The 19,423-nt window shown below is 47.5% G+C and overlaps 1 protein-coding gene across 6 annotated transcripts in view; it reads right to left on the minus strand.

Moving 5' to 3' along the window:
- The window catches only part of robo2 (roundabout, axon guidance receptor, homolog 2 (Drosophila)), a 375,041-nt gene that overhangs the window by 72,249 nt on the left and 283,369 nt on the right, over positions 1 to 19,423 (minus strand). For 3 of the 6 annotated variants that reach the window (XM_031791150.1, XM_031791151.1, XM_031791148.1), the window contains exons 16-20: positions 17,133 to 17,257; positions 16,450 to 16,621; positions 14,500 to 14,688; positions 12,492 to 12,518; positions 7,772 to 7,814 (exon numbers count right to left, since the gene is read on the minus strand). In XM_031791150.1, the coding sequence (XP_031647010.1) occupies positions 7,772 to 7,814; positions 12,492 to 12,518; positions 14,500 to 14,688; positions 16,450 to 16,621; positions 17,133 to 17,257 (556 nt within the window). The remainder of the gene's footprint in view (positions 1 to 7,771; positions 7,815 to 12,491; positions 12,519 to 14,499; positions 14,689 to 16,449; positions 16,622 to 17,132; positions 17,258 to 19,423) is intronic. The other 3 variants (XM_031791154.1, XM_031791152.1, XM_031791149.1) reach the window with 1 other exon arrangement.

Genomic DNA, 19,423 nt, shown 5'->3' on the forward strand with positions numbered 1-19,423 from the left:
GCCCTTTAGCAACCAGCTCATCAGCAGCCTGCAGGAGGAGAAATATAGATGTCCAAAAATTGTGAAATTGAATGGTTTTCTTGCCCAAGGAATGAGCCATGCCGCATGGCTGCCAATGTGATAAGGATGCGACCAGGGCCGAGCAGGCTGTGTGGGGTGCAGTGGTTACTCAACCAGGGCCGAGCAGGCTGTGTGGGGTGCAGCGGTTACTCAACCAGGGCCGAGCAGGCTGTGTGGGGTGCAGTGGTTACTCAACCAGGGCCGAGCAGGCTGTGTGGGGTGCAGCGGTTACTCAACCAGGGCCGAGCAGGCTGTGTGGGGTGCAGCGGTTACTCAACCAGGGCCGAGCAGGCTGTGTTGTGGGTTGCAGCGGTTACTCAACCAGGGCCGAGCAGGCTGTGTGGGGTGCAGCGGTTACTCAACCAGGGCCGAGCAGGCTGTGTGGGGTGCAGCGGTTACTCAACCAGGGCCGAGCAGGCTGTGTGGGGTGCAGCGGTTACTCAACCAGGGCCGAGCAGGCTGTGTGGGATGCAGCGGTTACTCAACCAGGGCCGAGCAGGCTGTGTGGGGTGCAGCGGTTACTCATGTGCAGGACATAAAGTCTTATTTTGAATTGCCCCTTCAGGCAGTACATACCGTCTAAACCCACCAAATATGGAATCAAGATCTGGGCTGCCTGTGATGACTTAGACAAGCTGTTGACTGGCTACAGCTGGCAAAGAAGAATCCTTCGCTGGCCACTTGTGATATTCTTCAAGATCTTGGACATCTCGGCGTACAACGCGTTTGTCATCTGGATGCCGTTGAACTCATATTGGAACAGAGGGAAGCTCTGGTACAGAATCATGGTGAGTTTTACAATCAAATAGGAAATGACCAACACAACCTAAACCTACTAGTTAAAAGGGAACTGTGTAAAATAGTAAACTGTGAATACCATGTAAACTAGTGTGCTGTACTGTAATTGACTATTCTAACAGTAGTGTTTTGTTGGTGGTGCAGAATGCTGTGTATGGAGGATTGACAGGGGTGTTCTGTACAGATTAACATTGCCAATGGAACTCTGCGACACAGCGGAATTTATCTCCAAAAAGGTTGAGCGAGATCTGTTTCAAACATCACAAACAAAGTGAAGAGTTCTCTGACAGCACCCCGGCCACATCTCCATCTCTACATCCAAATCCTGCGTACCACTCCCACAATGCACTTAAGAAGAAGGGGCCAAGTTTGGAAAGGGCCAAGGATCGAGTAGGGAGCTTTCTGTACAAGTACATCAAAGCTAAACCAAACAGTCATCAAGTTCCAGCCGCAGCATCACAGCTACATCAGCCTCATGTTGAACACGGCATGAACCATGCAGTGTCAGAAACGCTTGTCATTTTATGACATTTATGTTAAGCTGTAGTATAAATGAGCCAGCTTGGAGGACTTCACTAATCCACAGAGTGCCTCCCAATCGTGGTATGACGCTCGTAAACTTCCCACCACTGCTAGCTCAGCAAAGAAGGTTCCTGTGCGCATCTCAACATGTCCCGACAACTTTGTGCGTGAGCATTTCTCCCCCCAGTTCCATGGGAACTCAGCAACCACATATGGCAAGGAGAATGAGCAGGTGGCCTACACATGGCTGGAGAGTAGAGGCACAGTAGTGAGTGTCAAGGAGACATGTCTTTCTGCAAGCCCAGACGGAGTGTTAAACTCTCAAGAACTTCTAGAAATCAAATGTCCTGTTCTGAGTAAGAAGTGTGAGTCTCTGACTGAAGTGTTCTCTGGCAAACTCACTGATGTGAAGCTGGCGGATGGGGTTCCTCAGCGGAAACCTAATGGAACCCGTGGGTACTACATGCAGATGCAAATGGGCATGCTCTGCACAGGACTGGAGAGATGCAAACTGCTGATCTAGGGTCCATCCGAGCAGGTTGTTATTGATGTGACTTTTGATGTGAAGTTCTGTGCTGATGTTATCCCTAAACTGAAGGCATTTTATTTCACACATATGCTGCCAAGGATAGTAGACGAGTTCCAGTCAGGTAGACTAACTCTGTGCTCCAAATATGTTCATCTATGTGGTATCAAGGCTCGGGCCTAATAACTTGTGTTTTGAAATAGTTTTTTTTTGTCTTGCCTTGTACAGCTCTCTTTATACATGCTCTCTTTACAGCTCTCTTTATACATGTTTATCTAATGCCTACAGATAACTCCTCCTGATGTATTAATATTTTAATTGTACCTTGTATGGCTCTTAATTTTCATATGGCACTTCATGAACTTACCTAAGCATACCATAACTCATCTTGCACTTGGCAAATTATGGTGTTAATGAAAACACTATGAAATTCCACTTACTTGACATTTTCTTTTGAAATGAAGGATGAGGAGACATGTCTAAGGGTTTCAAATGTGTTTTCAGTTTGATTCTGGGTTTGATTTTCAGTGTGGCACTTGATAAACAGTCTTCCCTCTTGGTCTGCAAGAGACATTTTGATGTTGATTTTTTAAATGTTTAAATAGATTGAAGAAGGCATGATAACAGCACCGATTGGATGACTGTAATTATCAGGAACAGGCAAAGCTACAGTATATTTAAAATGTATGAACATTAAAATTATTCAGATTAAATAGGAAACTATATATACAGTTGAAGTCGAACGTTTACACACACCTTAGCCAAATACATTTCAACTCAGTTTTTCACAATTCCTATCATTTAATCCTAGTAAAAATCTGCTTTAGGTCAGTTAGGATCACCACTTTATTTTAAGAATGTGAAATGTGAAACCTATACAGACAATATCTTCATCAAACAACACAGTGTCACGATGAACCATGCAGTGACACTGACACTGACTCAACTCCAGCCACTTTAATAATGGGAATTGATGGGAAATGATGTAAATATATCACTAGCCACTTTAAACAATGCTACCTTATATAATGTTACTTACCCTACATTATTCATCTCATATGCATACGAATATACTGTACTCTATATCATCGACTGCATCCTTATGTAATACATGTATCACTAGCCACTTTAACTATGCCACTTTGTTTACATACTCATCTCATATGTATATACTGTACTCGATACCATCTACTGTATCTTGCCTATGCTGCTCTGTACCATCACTCATTCATATATCCTTATGTACATATTCTTTATCCCCTTACACTGTGTATAAGACAGTAGTTTTGGAATTGTTAGTTAGATTACTTGTTGGTTATTACTGCATTGTCGGAACTAGAAGCACAAGCATTTCGCTACACTCGGATTAACATCTGCTAACCATGTGTATGTGACAAATAAAATTTGATTTGATTTGATTTGCATCAGTGACATGGCAGGAGATGTTTTGAAACAATTACTGCTTTGCATACAAACCAGTGAATTACAGTGCCTTGCGAAAGTATTCGGCCCCCTTGAACTTTGCGAACTTTTGCCACATTTCAGGCTTCAAACATAAAGATATAGAAATGTATTTTTTTGTGAAGAATCAACAACAAGTGGGACACAATCATGAAGTGGAACGACATTTATTGGATATTTCAAACTTTTTTAACAAATCAAAAACTGAAAAATTGGGCGTGCAAAATTATTCAGCCCCCTTAAGTTAATACTTTATAGCGCCACCTTTTGCTGCGATTACAGCTGTAAGTCGCTTGGGGTATGTCTCTATCAGTTTTGCACATCGAGAGACTGACATTTTTTCCCATTCCTCCTTGCAAAACAGCTCGAGCTCAGTGAGGTTGGATGGAGAGCATTTGTGAACAGCAGTTTTCAGTTCTTTCCACAGATTCTCGATTGGATTCAGGTCTGGACTTTGACTTGGCCATTCTAACACCTGGTTATGTTTATTTTTGAACAATTCCATTGTAGATTTTGCTTTATGTTTTGGATCATTGTCTTGTTGGAAGACAAATCTCCGTCCAAGTCTCAGGTCTTTTGCAGACTCCATCAGGTTTTCTTCCAGAATGGTCCTGTATTTGGCTCCGTCCATCTTCCCATCAATTTTAACCATCTTCCCTGTCCCTGCTGAAGAAAAGCAGGCCCAAACCATGACCAGAGCACCTTCTTCCACATGTTTGGTGTGTCTCCCAGGTGGCTTGTGGCAAACTTTAAACGACACTTTTTATGGATATCTTTAAGAAATGGCTTTCTTCTTGCCACTCTTCCATAAAGGCCAGATTTGTGCAATATACGACTGATTGTTGTCCTATGGACAGAGTCTCCCACCTCAGCTGTAGATCTCTGCAGTTCATCCAGAGTGATCATGGGCCTCTTGGCTGCATCTCTGATCAGTCTTCTCCTTGTATGAGCTGAAAGTTTAGAGGGATGGCCAGGTCTTGGTAGATATACAGTGGTCTGATACTCCTTCCATTTCAATATAATCGCTTGCACAGTGCTCCTTGGGATGTTTAAAGCTTGGGAAATCTTTTTGTATCCAAATCCGGCTTTAAACTTCTTCACAACAGTATCTAGGACCTGCCTGGTGTGTTCCTTGTTCTTCATGATGCTCTCTGCGCTTTTAACGGACCTCTGAGACTATCACAGTGCAGGTGCATTTATACGGAGACTTGATTACACACAGCTGGATTGTATTTATCATCATTAGTCATTTAGGTCAACATTGGATCATTCAGAGATCCTCACTGAACTTCTGGAGAGAGTTTGCTGCACTGAAAGTAAAGGGGCTGAATAATTTTGCACGCCCAATTTTTCAGTTTTTGACTTGTTAAAAAAGTTTGAAATATCCAATAAATGTCTTTCCACTTCATGATTGTGTCCCACTTGTTGTTGATTCTTCACAAAAAAATACAGTTTTATATCTTTATGTTTGAAGCCTGAAATGTGGCAAAAGGTCGCAAAGTTCAAGGGGGCCGAATACTTTCGCAAGGCACTGTATATGTGTTGCAGCTGGATGAGTCAACAGACGTGGGGGGCATGGCACAGCTCCTGGTATATGCCCATTATGTTAAAGATGGGTCAATTATGGAAGACATCCTCTTCCGCAAACCACTGGAAACCAGGAAAGCAGGAAATTATATTTTTAAAGTACTGGACAGCTTTGTGACATCAAATAGAGTTTGTTGGTCAAGATGAGTTGGTATCTGTACTGATGGCACAAAAGCCAAGACAGGGAGACATGGTAGAGTGGTAACGCACGTGCAAGCAGTTGCTCCTGACGCCATTTGGGTAACACTGCAGCATCCACCAAGAGGCTCTTGCTGCCAAGGGAATGCCTGACAGCTTGAAACACGTTTTGTACACTACAATGAAAATGGTTAACTTTGCTAAAGCAAGGCCCCTGAACTCTCGTGTATTTTCTGCACTATGCAATGATATGGGCAGTAACCATGTAATAATTTTACAACATAAAGAAGTGCGCTGGTTATCAAGGGTCAAAGTATTGATGCGTTTTTTTTAATAGAGACGAGCTTAAAGTTTTCTTTACTGACCATAATTTTCACTTGTCTGACCACTTGCATGATGACGAGTTTCTCATATGACTGCCCTACCTGGATGATATTTTTCTCACCTGAATGTTAATCTAGCACTGAAAGCATAAGCTACAGCTGGCTAGCACAGCAGTGTATAAAATGTGGTGAGTGGTTGACTCAAAGAGAGAGAAAGACACTAGTTGAACAAATACATTTCTTCCAAAATGAAGGAGAAGAAAGAGAGAGTGTAATTTTTTCCACTTTCAGTTTCACACAAATGCAGTTAGCTAGTTCAGCCTACTGAAACACCCTGCTCAGAGCGATGCTATGTTAACCAGCTGGCTATGCCTTTCCAACACAACACTGGAACTCTTCCAAGTCAAGGTAAGCTTTCGGTATTCGATTATAATTTATTGCCACCGTGGCCCGCCGGTGTAACTGCTTACTGACTGTACACTGTAACATTACTGCATGATTGTAGCAGGTTTACCAACACGTTATTCATAAAAAAAATATATTTAACCTTTTTTTAACTAGGCAAGTCAGTTTACAATGATGGCCTACCGGGGAACAATGGGTTAACTGCCTTGTTCATTGGCAGAACAACATATTTTTACCTTATCAGCTCGGGGATTCAATCCAGCAACCTTTTGGTTACTGGCCCAACGCTCTAACCACTAGGCTACCTGCCGCTCCACTAGGGTACCTGCCACCCCACTAGGCTACCTGCCGCCCCACTAGGGTACCTGCCACCCCACTAGGCTACCTGCCGCCCCACTAGGGTACCTGCCGCCCCACTAGGGTACCTGCCGCCCCACTAGGCTACCTGTCACCCCACTAGGGTAACTGCCGCCCCACTAGGGTACCTGCCCCCCCAGTCAGCTATCAGGGTAGCCTAGTGGTTAGAGCGTTGGACTAGTAACCGGAAGGTTGCAAGTTCAAACCCCCGAGCTGACAAGGTACAAATCTGTCGTTCTGCCCCTGAACAGGCAGTTAACCCAATGTTCCTAGGCCATCATTGAAAATAATAATGTGTTCTTAACTGACTTGCCTTAACTGACTTGTAAAAAATATGGTGAAAACGATGTAGGCTGTGTGTAGCGGTTCGGCTTGGAAAGTTTTTTTTTACCTGGTCACATACAGCTGATGTGTTGTGCATTGATGTCCACAAGCAAAGGGAAGAGGTGAGAGGAGGAGAGATGTCGAGAAGAAATACCACGTGGCTGCTATGAAAGTGAACTGTGTTTATGCATGATCAGAGGTGTATTCATACTGCCAAGTCTGTTGAAAATGTTTCTTAAATGGAAGCATATGGAACAATACATGGGATAAACGTACCTGCATTTGTCAAATATAAAATCTTGTTTGCAACAGTTGGTCTAATGATTACACCCTATAGCAGCTAGATGCAGGCTAGAGTCTGCAAGGTGGTATTGAATGTCACTGTCTGTTCATGTGTCACTGTCTGTCACCTTGAATTTGTCTCTCAACCTGTGTGCATCTACATTGTAAACTTTAATTCATAGGCTAGGTTGTAGCAATGTGTATAGGGAAAATTAGAGTATCATGTAGTAGCCTAAACCTATTGCTGTTACATTGATCTGGGTCAATTGACTATGAATAAGAGCCATCCAATATTGCTAAAATAGTAAATAAGGCCATGCTCATGAAAAAATAAATAGTCCTCCCTCATCTTAAATGGCACTGACAGCCACTGGAACACACAGAGCCGGTTTGGTAGTTTCTTCAAGTTCAATGCTTTGAGCCAAATCCGAAGAGACCCATCGTCCTTAGAGGTGGGTGCAAATCAAAAGGCGCCTCACAACTGCACTCGCTCCTCACAAAAGTCAGGTGGCCAAAACACTCCTGCTCCATGAACAGCCTCCGTTCATGCCAGTTATTTTGGCATCCCTTTACCAAACAAAAAAGGCCAGTTTTGTATGAATCCATGTTTAGGCAGTTGTGAGAAGCGATAGCAAGTGAGTTAGCTAGCTAGCTGCGAATTATTGGCCTGAAGTGCTTAACCGGAAGACCCCCACAATAAAACCAAAACAGACCCTGCCCAGATTTCTGTTGAAAATGAGATGAATAGCCTAATGTTATAGCATAATGTTATAGTCTAATGTTATAGCATTATGTTATAGCATAATGTTTGACTGGGTTGCTGGGTGTTAGGGAGTTGGTTTGAAAGCCCTTCAGAATAGAGGTGATGTGTTGTGTATGTTGTGGGTTTTAATTGGCAGACTGATGATAGGTGTGGAGTTGTTCGGCTCTGCGTGTGGAGAGAAGGGCTCTCTGTCCCTGATGGAACACTGACGGGAACAACACTCACCTTCCATTGCTCATCAGACCTCCGTCAACACGCTGGAACGTCACTGGGGTCAGAGCGGAGGAGAGGAAAGAGGGGGTGCCAAGACATAAAAAGGACGAGAGAAAAGACAAAGCAATACGTTGAGTTTTCACATAGTTTCAATGACATTGATGACCACATGAAGGCTGTATTACCAACACTAATACCAGTTGAACAGAGAGGGTACTGATGATTTTAGCACCCAATCATTATAAGGAATTCTCCTTGTGAACGATCAGACCACTACACCCCATACTCATGTGTCCTCCCAATGTCTTCTGCAGCTGGCTGGATATTGATGGCTTCACTACGGAATGCAGAGGCCTCACAGTGTCCATTCTTATCATGGAAATTTGAAAAAGATGCTGTGAATAAGATAGCAGATTGCATTTGTTTGCATAAAGTGACACGTAGTGTATTTCTCCCAAGGACAAGATGCTTGATCAGAGCAGAAACTAATTTGATTTAAAAAAATGTTGGTTTGAGTTATTATCGGATTTGTGATTAGAAAAACAAAATGATTAGAAAAGGCAGAGGGCTCATTAGTCAGGTAGAATTAGATGTGTGGGGGCTGGATGGGAGTGAGTTACAGATCCCTCTAGTAGCAGGGTACTCTGACTAGCATGACTCTCAGAAGCCATGATGTGGCCTGTTCCATTACAGTGATCTATAGATAATAAATACGGGTCTTTGTCAGCAGCTAGTAAAACTTTAGCAGCTCAGAGTAAGAGACCGTTTCATCTCTGCTCAACACGGATGATGACAAGAATACATCAGAAGACTGAGAATGTAAAACTTCAATGGATCACAGGAAATAGGAAGAAAAGAGGTAAAGAAGCCCAGAGTTTTGGAAATCACCCTGTGCAGATGACAGGGGGGAAGGACAAAAGAGAACCCTGCTTGAGTTGAGGAGCTGATAGTATTTTGGCTCATTTGTTGTCTAGATGGAGATTAAAGGGAGGAGGAGGGCTGAACATTTCTTCTCTCCTCTCCCTCACTCAGGTTTATTTCCCGACAAGCCCAGGCACGGGCTAAATAAAGTCCTCAAAGAAAACAAGAAGAAAGGAGGAGAGGAGATGGGGTTTTCTAAATGAAGGAAGTGGCTTGGGTGTGACACAGAAAGGGGCTGCTGGTAGGATAACCTCTCCACTGTGTCATCAACCACTATAGATTCAACCAACCAAAACATCTTTACCATGATCATTCTTGAACGGTACATGAGCATGTTGCAGTATGAGAGTAAAACAAACCACAACACAGGATAATGATTAAAATAAGAACTCCCTTCTTAAACATTTACTGTTCTTCAGTCATACCACACTGGTTTATTTGCATTCAGCTTTGACAACTACTCTATAGCTACTTCTCTTTGTTCCACTACCAATAAACGATTCTCTTTCTCTCTCTCTCCATTTACTAGGAGAAGAAGAAGAGGAGGGAGAAGGGAATACGGAGGCTGATACTGTGCTCTGCCGTGGGGAGGCCTCTGATGTCCATATCTGTGCTCAGACACATTTCTGCTCTGCTGTGGAGGACTTTAATGTTAGCCAGCCTGACGTGGCTGTGCCCAGATAAGCACTTTCTCCAATATGAATACAGATTAATCCCCTTTAATAACCATTAAAGGGGGGAGGACATAATCAGCATATACAAATTCCATCAAATCTTCTCCCCTGCTGGCCGCGTGCCTCCACAAACCCGTGATTTACTCTCCTGTATGACTGCTTTACTGTAGGAGACAGACGGGAGGAAACTGTGTGGGCATCACCTCATCTCCTAGCTCCTAGCTAGCGAACACACTAAAATGACACACCACTAAAATACAACCACCATTGTTTTCATATTAAATCTATCTAAACCAGTCCTATTCGTCCCTTTTAGTCCTTGACTCAAATGTCACCTTCCAGTGGACACCACCCTGATCCTCTAGCCTCAGTGCAGTGTGCTTACAATCTAATACACACACACATACACTCTTCAGTTTCACTAGTATGTTTGAGTGGATCACTTATCTCCCAGCGGCCAGAGCACCAGGTGAGAATAGGGAGATCGGGGTGAGAAGCAGGTGTCACACCCTGATCTGTTTCACCTGTCCTTGTGATTGTCTCCACCCCCTCCAGGTGTCGCTTATTATCCCCGGTGTAGTTATCCCTGTGTTTCTCTATACCAGTTTGTCTTGTTTGCCAAGTCAATCAGCATTTTTCCTTTTGGTTCTAGCCCTCCTGGTTTCGACCCTTGCCTGTCCTGACTCCGAACCCACCTGCCTGACCATTCTACATGTTCTGACTCCGAACCCACCTGCCTGACCATTCTACCTGTTCTGACTCCCAACCCACCTGCCTGACCATTCTACCTGTTCTGACTCCCAACCCACCTGCCTGACCATTCTACCTGTTCTGACTCCCAACCCACCTGCCTGACCATTCTACCTGTTCTGACTCCCAACCCACCTGCCTGACCATTCTACCTTTTCTGACTCCCAACCCACCTGCCTGACCATTCTACCTGTTCTGACTCCCAACCCACCTGCCTGACCATTCTACCTGTTCTGACTCCCAACCCACCTGCCTGACCATTCTACCTGTTCTGTCTTCAAGCTTGCCTATCCTTTTGTACTGTTTGGACTCTGTTCTGGTTACTGAACCCCTTGCCTGGCCAGACCTCGAGACTGCCCTTCGTCTGGTACTGTTTTGGACTGGGATCTGGTTACTGAACCCCTTGCCTGGCCAGACCTCGAGACGGCCCTTCGTCTGGTACTGTTTGGACTCGGATCTGGTTACTGAACCCCTTGCCTGGCCAGACCTCGAGACTGCCCTTTGTCTGGTACTGTTTTGGACTGGGGTCTGGTTACTGAACCCCTTGCCTGGCCAGACCTCGAGACTGCCCTTCGTCTGGTACTGTTTTGGACTCGGATCTGGTTACTGAACCCCTTGCCTGGCCAGACCTCGAGACTGCCCTTCGTCTGGTACTGTTTTGGACTGGGATCTGGTTACTGAACCCCTTGCCTGGCCAGACCTCGAGACGGCCCTTCGTCTGGTACTGTTTGGACTCGGATCTGGTTACTGAACCCCTGCCTGGCCTAACCTCGAGACTGCCCTTCGTCTGGTACTGTTTTGGACTGGGATCTGGTTACTGAACCCCTTGCCTGGCCAGACCTCGAGACGGCCCTTCGTCTGGTACTGTTTGGACTCGGATCTGGTTACTGAACCCCTGCCTGGCCTAACCTCGAGACTGCCCTTCGTCTGGTACTGTTTTGGACTCGGATCTGGTTACTGAACCCCTTGCCTGGCCAGACCTCGAGACTGCCCTTCGTCTGGTACTGTTTTGGACTCGGATCTGGTTACTGAACCCCTTGCCTGGCCAGACCTCGAGACTGCCCTTCGTCTGGTACTGTTTTGGACTCGGATCTGGTTACTGAACCCCTTGCCTGGCCAGACCTCGAGACGGCCCTTCGTCTGGTACTGTTTTGGACTCGGATCTGGTTACTGAACCCCTTGCCTGGCCAGACCTCGAGACTGCCCTTCGTCTGGTACTGTTTTGGACTCTCACCTGTCCCTAGACCTACCTCTTGCCTACCCCTTGGATTAATACATATCGGAGCTCAACCATCTGCTTCCTGTGTCTGCATTTGGGTCTCGCCTTGTGTCCTTATAGCAGGGGGTGTATCACAGAGAGGATGTGTTGACTGGAGTGGCAAGACTACAGCCAGGACCCCCAGCCAGCCTCCCTGCACAGGCTTTATCTCAGTCACACTGCTGGTACTGGACCAGTAGAGAGGAACCCCAGTCTGAGGGACTCATTTAATCTGTAATGGACTATGTTCTCCTCCATTCTCCATCCCATCCCTCTCTTTCTCCAGGAGAGTACACTGAGCAGACAGAGGCTTTTCTCTCCTGTATTTACAGATTATTCCATCGAGAGACCGAGACTGATTCCTTGATTGCTCAACATTGGTTCCAGTCATGTCCACTTTGGGAGAGCATGTACTGTGAATGCTTTACAATATAGGGATAACATTGTTACAGTTATCAAACTAACTGCAATTAACATATTAGTCCAGGACATATAGAGTAGGGGAGCAACTTAACACTAGGAAGAGGGATAAAGAAAACTACCATCAAAAATACAAATAAGTAGCCATTGAGGATATTTCAGAGGGGGAACATAATCACATATAACTACCAATCAACACCAACACCTGTAGAATGAGAAGGACCCCTACAAGCCCAATGCATACATCTCACAGGAACATCAAGAGGGGAGTCAAGCATCTTAAGGAGGAATAGAGAGACGCAACAGAGATACCAGACAGACGGATGTTCATTGAAACATTGAGGGTCAAAACACCCATACATAGACACACAGCAACACAGTACAGTATGACAACCAGGCTGATGACTCAGCTGGGATAGGGACAGTTGTTTGCAGTGCTCAGGCCCTGCCCAATTAAAAATCCAGAACATTTTCAAAGTTTGAATTTAGGCAGGAGCTATTTCAATCAATCTCTTCCAGTGGGAAAACAGGTGTGAAATATGGGGTTTTGTCACCTCAAGGTAGGGATTTGATTTGTTTTGGGCAAGGCCTGGAGTCTGTCAAACATACAGTATATAATGTAGGCAGGAGAGGAGAGGAGAGTTGAGGGACCTGTGGCAGGAGGTGAGGAGGGGGGGGGGGGGGGGGGGGGCGGACAAATGAACAGTACCTGCAGGGGTGAAGGTGAAGGACTGAACTGCAAAACAAGAAGACAGAAAAGTAGTGTGTTAAAAACCTGCAGAGGTGCTGTAAGCAGTGCATTGGGGGGAGCTCTGCACACTGGGGCTGGGGGAGAGGGAGGCCAAAGGGGGGCAGAGGCGGGGGCCCATCAACATGACCCAAAAAGCAGCTCAGAAGCCACAGAGATGTAGAGACAGCACCAAAAAGATAACACAACATACACAAAATGTAACAAACAGAAATGAAGAACAGGTTACAGCCATTTGACTGACTGTGGCAACATCATGAAACTGTTCAGGTTCTAAAGTCAAATTGCTGAAGGAATTAAATTAGAGATGTGAAAGAAGAAAAAATAGAGACTATTGAGAGAGAGAGAGAACTATTTTTCTTGTACTGTTGATTTAAAGTCCTAAAGCCATTGTTGAATAACATTACATGCATTGCTAATGTGCCATCTACTTCCCACTCTCTAATTAAATAGGCTGGCAGAGGAAGGCTGTCCATGGTGGTTGACTGTCCTGACTGGGGTCGAGCACCCACACTCAGTCTGAAATGTCAGGGTCGGTGTGTAGGAGGATGGATGGACTGGGTCCAGCTCCAGCATGGCTCAGTCCTGAGTGACCGGCCAGACCAGCAGAGTCAGTTATACCAGCGACCCACTCAGGCCATGCCACCCTAGGCTAGTATCAACACCGTGGGAGGATGTGTCAAACATCACAACTTGATTCGCGCCAAGACTCTGCTCTGCTTCAAGATATTCCATCTGAGCCTCACCATCTCAGACAATAGAAATATCCCCTCACAATAGAGTCAATAAATAAGTATTTTAAGCATAGTGATGCTAATGAGGAAGTTTGTTGAGTATTCTGCATTGGTGGCAAGAAAACATGCTCCCAGAGGTAGGGTGTGTATTTGCGCAAGTTCAGTACAGTTTGTATGTTGAGTGCAGAATTGGTGTCTGTGTGCACTCTCCAGTCTGCCTGTCTAACCTGCATAGTTGCTGTGTGTACTCTCCAGTCTGCCTGTCTAACCTGCGTAGTTGCTGTGTGCACTCTACAGTCTGCCTGTCTAACCTGCGTAGTTGCTGTGTGTACTCTCCAGTCTGCCTGTCTAACCTGCGTAGTTGCTGTGTGCACTCTCCAGTCTGCCTGTCTAACCTGCGTAGTTGCTGTGTGTACTCTCCAGTCTGCCTGTCTAACCTGCGTAGTTGCTGTGTGTACTCTCCAGTCTGCCTGTCTAACCTGCATAGTTGCTGTGTGTACTCTCCAGTCTGCCTGTCTAACCTGCGTAGTTGCTGTGTGCACTCTACAGTCTGCCTGTCTAACCTGCGTAGTTGCTGTGTGTACTCTCCAGTCTGCCTGTCTAACCTGCGTAGTTGCTGTGTGCACTCTCCAGTCTGCCTGTCTAACCTGCGTAGTTGCTGTGTGCACTCTCCAGTCTGCCTGTCTAACCTGCGTAGTTGCTGTGTGCACTCTCCAGTCTGCCTGTCTAACCTGCATAGTTGCTGTGTGTACTCTCCAGTCTGCCTGTCTAACCTGCGTAGTTGCTGTGTGCACTCTCCAGTCTGCCTGTCTAACCTGCGTAGTTGCTGTGTGTACTCTCCAGTCTGCCTGTCTAACCTGCATAGTTGCTGTGTGTACTCTCCAGTCTGCCTGTCTAACCTGCGTAGTTGCTGTGTGCACTCTCCAGTCTGCCTGTCTAACCTGCGTAGTTGCTGTGTGCACTCTCCAGCCTGCTGGTCTAACCTGCGTAGTTGCTGTGTGTACTCTCCAGTCTGCCTGTCTAACCTGCGTAGTTGCTGTGTGTACTCTCCAGCCTGCTGGTCTAACCTGCGTAGTTGCTGTGTGTACTCTCCAGTCTGCCTGTCTAACCTGCGTAGTTGCTGTGTGTACTCTCCAGTCTGCCTGTCTAACCTGCATAGTTGCTGTGTGCACTCTCCAGTCTGCCTGTCTAACCTGCGTAGTTGCTGTGTGTACTCTCCAGCCTGCTGGTCTAACCTGCGTAGTTGCTGAGCCCCTTCCTCTTCTTCCTCCTCCAGTACAGCCAGATACTGAAGCCCATGAGGATAACCCAGCAGGCCCCTCCGATCCCCGCTATGAACGCTGGCTGCTTCACCACGTCTGTGATCTGCTCCGTGATGCTGTTGTTCCTGTTCCCACTTATGATCACGTCACGGAAGTCCTTACCTGGGGTGGGAGGGACAGGAGGGACAGGGGGGACAGGAGGGACAGGGGGGACAGGAGGTGCAAGGGGGGACAGAAGGAACAGGGGGGACAGGAGGGACAGGGGGGACAGGGGCGACAGAAGGGACAGGGGGGACAGGAGGGACAGGGGGGACAGGGGCGACAGGGGGGACAGGAGGGGCAAGGGGGGACAGGAGGGACAGGGGGGACAGGGGCGACAGAAGGGACAGGGGGGACAGGGGGGGCAAGGGGGGTCAGGAGGGACAGGGGGGACAGGAGGGGCAAGGGGGGACAGGAGGGACAGGGGGGACAGGAGGGACAGGGGGGACAGGGGCGAGAGAAGGGACAGGGGGGACAGGAGGGGACAGGGGGGACAGGAGGGGCAAGGGGGGACAGGAGGGACAGGAGGGACAGGGGGGGGACAGGGGGGACAGGAGGGGGACAGGAGGGACAGGAGGGACAGGGGGGGGACAGGGGGGACAGGAGGGGACAGGAGGGACAGGAGGGACAGGGGGGACAGGAGGGACAGGAGAGACAGGGGGGGACAGGGGGGACAGGAGGGGACAGGGGGGGACAGGGGGGGCAGGGGGGGGGCAGAGGGGACAGGAGTGGACAGGAGGGACAGGAGGGACCAGTGTGAGGGTGTGTATGCCAGGTTGATTGTTTAAAAAACAATGCGGAAAAAGTATTCAGCATTGTAATAAACCATGTTGTAATAAACCATGTTGTAATAAACCATGTTGTAATAAACCATGTTGTAATAAACCATGTTGTAATAAACCATGTTGTAATAAACCATGTTGTAATAAACCATGTTGTAATAAACCATTTTGTAATAAACCATGTTGTAATAAACCATGTTGTCCCCCCCACATATTCACTAAGAGCTCAATTCTACCTCAAGATATGCCTTCGACCTCAACAGGAAAATGTGAATTCTATGCACAGACTTGTAGTTAGGATTGGGCTCCAGGTATAGAGCAGTAGATACGATAAGATACAGAGGCAATACCAAAGTCTTGTCAATTACAGCTAACATATTGACTGAGAGAGTAGAACATGGGTGTGCAGACAGAGAGAGGGGAGGGAGGTGAAATCCTAAAAGCTCAGGTGATCCTGCTGTTTGCTTAGCTCAGACTCTAATTTTCTTCAGTAAAATAGACCATGTGAGATGAGAGGCACACACCCTGTTCCGGATCGATCTTCCAATCGAAGCTCACTCTGACTTGTCTGCCTGACACTATTTCATGGAGTGCAATAAGAATTGGTTCTCAGAAGAGCACACATGACAATATATGTGCAATCTTTGGCTTGGACAACTGAGATGGATTATAGGAGTGACATTGGGGAAATAAGAGTATGCTACAGGCCAAGCCATCAGTTATGGGTGAAATCAGACAATCTGCCCCTGGTCCACATAAATCACACAAAACTACACCACAGCCCGGCAGCTACATATCAAAATAACAGAGGTATGGTTTAAATACAATCAGTCTGACTGATCATTCATGTCACACACTCTCTGATAGTAAATACTTTTGCCCCAATCAGTGATAATATTGAGCATTTTGTGTTCACTGCCTAGAGGCCATGTTAATTGCAGTAATGTTTCATTTATTTTTTTATTTTTTACGATATCTGTCAAAAGTGAAATGGGCTTTTCTGTAATTATGGATGAGTAATCAATAGACCACTTTTACATTCCTACATCATTCTACTATAAATCTCCCTTTAGCTAACCCCCTCCCCTTCCCTGTCTCTTACCGATGACGATGGGCTGAGGTTCACTCTTGACCCCCACACCTGCGCTGGTGCTGGCGGCAACCTCCACCCGATACAGCACCCCCACCTGAAGCCCCCCCACAACCACCGACCGGATGGCTGCATCCACCGTCTTATTCACGTGGAAGCGTGTCTCATTCCCTAGGCACCAGATCTGAAGAGAGGGAGAGGGAGAGGGAGAGGGAGAGGGAGAGCGGGAGAGGGAGAGGGAGAGAGAGAGAGAGAGAGAGAGGGAGAGGGAGAGGGAGAGAGGGAGAGGGAGAGGGAGAGGGAGAAGGAGAGGAGAGGGAGAGGGAGAGGGAGAGGGAGAGGGAGAGGGAGAGGGAGAGGGAAGGGAGAGGGAGAGGGAGAGGGAGAGGAGAGGGAGAGGGAGAGGGAGAGGGAGAGGAGAGGGAGAGGGAGAGAGGGAGAGGGAGAGAGAGAGAGAGAGAGAGAGAGAGGGAGAGGGAGAGGGAGAGAGGAGGAGAGAGATGGAGAGGGAGAGGGAGAGAGGAGAGAGAGAGGGAGAGGGAGAGAGAGAGAGAGGAGAGAGAGAGGGAGAGGGACAGAGGAATAGAGCGTCCTGTCACAGTGGCGTCAGGTAGAGTATTATATTGATTCTGATGGCATCTCAGTAAGCCAGAGTCATCAGGTTACATCCAGTCTATCTTCTCACAGTAACCTGCCTTGTACTCCTGGATGATGCCGTTCTGGTGGTCTGGAGGAGGGGGGTCCCAGGAGATGCTGATGGAGGTGCTGTTCTGATTGCCCACCATCAAGACTGTAACCTGCAGGGGAGGGGCACTGGGAGCTGGGGTTGAGGGGAGACAGGTAGGGGGGGGTCAGTAGACTGGTCAGGGAAGAGGGATAGCATTCCATTCTCTGATACACACACAACCTCACTCACACACACACACGCAAGACATTCATACTCTCTCACACTCATCTTTATTGTGTTGGGAGTGTGTGTAGTTGTTAGCAGGTGGAAGACACAGGTGGCTGTGGGGAGAGCAGCAGCTCATTAGAAGGGGATTTACATGGAGAACAGGCAGGTCTGACATGTCCATCTTTAACATTTCACTATGATTTAATATCCCAGCTCTTGCTCCTGATCCAACACAGAGGGATTCACACACAGAATAGTGCTATTGATTTTCAGAGTAACAGCCAGGCAGAGTCAGACAAGTATCCTCAGTCAAGCTATGACTCCCACATTGACTCAGCCAGGGTGGCATGTGGGTCAACAGGCTTATAGGATGAGCCGTACAGCAGTGCAGTCATACGTGAGGAAAATATGAAGACATTTATTTTTGAGAGAATTGAAACACGAGGCTAGGTAAACATATTGACTGGTTTCATCGATCAGCCAGGTGGAACTAAAGCCAGTGGGGTAGAGAGCGGGGGTGAGGGGGGGGGGGTCTCTAAAGTGAGGAACAGCTCTATAGATGGGGTTTGTACATGGCCTGAGAGACAGGGCCCAGAGCACACAGCAGACACCAGCCCCTGTGAGACAGAGCCCAGAGCACACAGCAGACACCAGCCCCTGAGAGACAGGGCCCAGAGCGCACAGCAGACACCAGCCCCTGTGAGACAGAGCCCAGAGCCCACAGCAGACACCAGCCCCTGTGAGACAGAGCCCAGAGCCCACAGCAGACACCAGCCTCTGAGAGACAGGGCCCAGAGCCCACAGCAGACACCAGCCCCTGAGAGACAGGGCCCAGAGCCCACAGCAGACACCAGCCCCTGAGAGACAGGGCCGACAGCCCACAGCAGACACCAGCCCCTGAGAGAGAGGGCCCAGAGCCCAAAGCAGACACCAGCCCCTGAGAGACAGGGCCCAGAGCCCACAGCAGACACCAGCCCCTGAGAGACAGGGCCCAGAGCCCAAAGCAGACACCAGCCCCTGAGAGACAGGGCCCAGAGCCCACAGCAGACACCAGCCCCAGGTTTCATTATTAACCTCACATCGTTGTCATCACATAGAAACTCACTGACCAAGCGTGCGCACGGGTAAACGAATAACAACGAAGCAAACTGAAAATAAAGTTTAAAAAAATAATGTATTTCTCATTTCCGCTGCGACTGGCAAGGGAGTCAAACCACAGCAGAATGCTGACAGGTCAATTACTCTGAGGCTGCCTCTCTCTCACCTTCCCCAGCTAGCCCACACCCCTTTCCAAAATGGCACGTGTCATGCTGCAGATCAACGCTCATCCCTCACTGGAGTCATACTGAAAAGGCCAAGAGAGGACCAGGCATGGAGGAAGAAGACAAACGGCTCCAATGATGAACACCATATTAGAAACCCCCACCAACGGAGCAGCACATCTCCCACCATGCTTAGAGGCCTCCGCCGCCCTCCGCAGCTGTGTTAGATTACACAAAGGTGACAAAACGCTAAGTAGCAGCAGCCATCAGAGACAATGTCGTTCAAAGTTAACGTTATGAATGATTTAACAGCTTATGAATATGCATATTTGCACTAAACAATACACAGTTCTCGTTAGGAACAGTGGCGGCTGCTCTAATATAGCCATTAACCTAGTGATGTATGGCTGGCAGGAATGTGACCCTCTGTCTCCACACGTACACACACACACACGCACACACGCACGCACGCACGCACACACACACACACACACACACACACACACACACACACACACACACACACACACACACACACACACACACACACACACACACACGCACACACACACGCACGCACACACACACACACACACACACGCACACACACACTGCCATCACTCCCATACTAAACAGTGGAGTGCTAATCTGGGCCTCAGAGCTATTGAGATATGCAGTAACTAATTTTCTATGCTGGGAAAAGACAGACAGCAGGCGGTAGATACTGTACTGTTGACCTCCTACCCCCACTGACTACTGATTCTAACTCCCCCCAAGAACCAGGCAGGCTGGCTGGGTGTTTATCATACTAGATGGGCCTCTCTGGTCC

The sequence above is a fragment of the Oncorhynchus kisutch genome, linkage group LG15, assembly GCF_002021735.2.
Source record: "Oncorhynchus kisutch isolate 150728-3 linkage group LG15, Okis_V2, whole genome shotgun sequence".
NCBI classification, from domain to species: domain Eukaryota; kingdom Metazoa; phylum Chordata; class Actinopteri; order Salmoniformes; family Salmonidae; genus Oncorhynchus; species Oncorhynchus kisutch.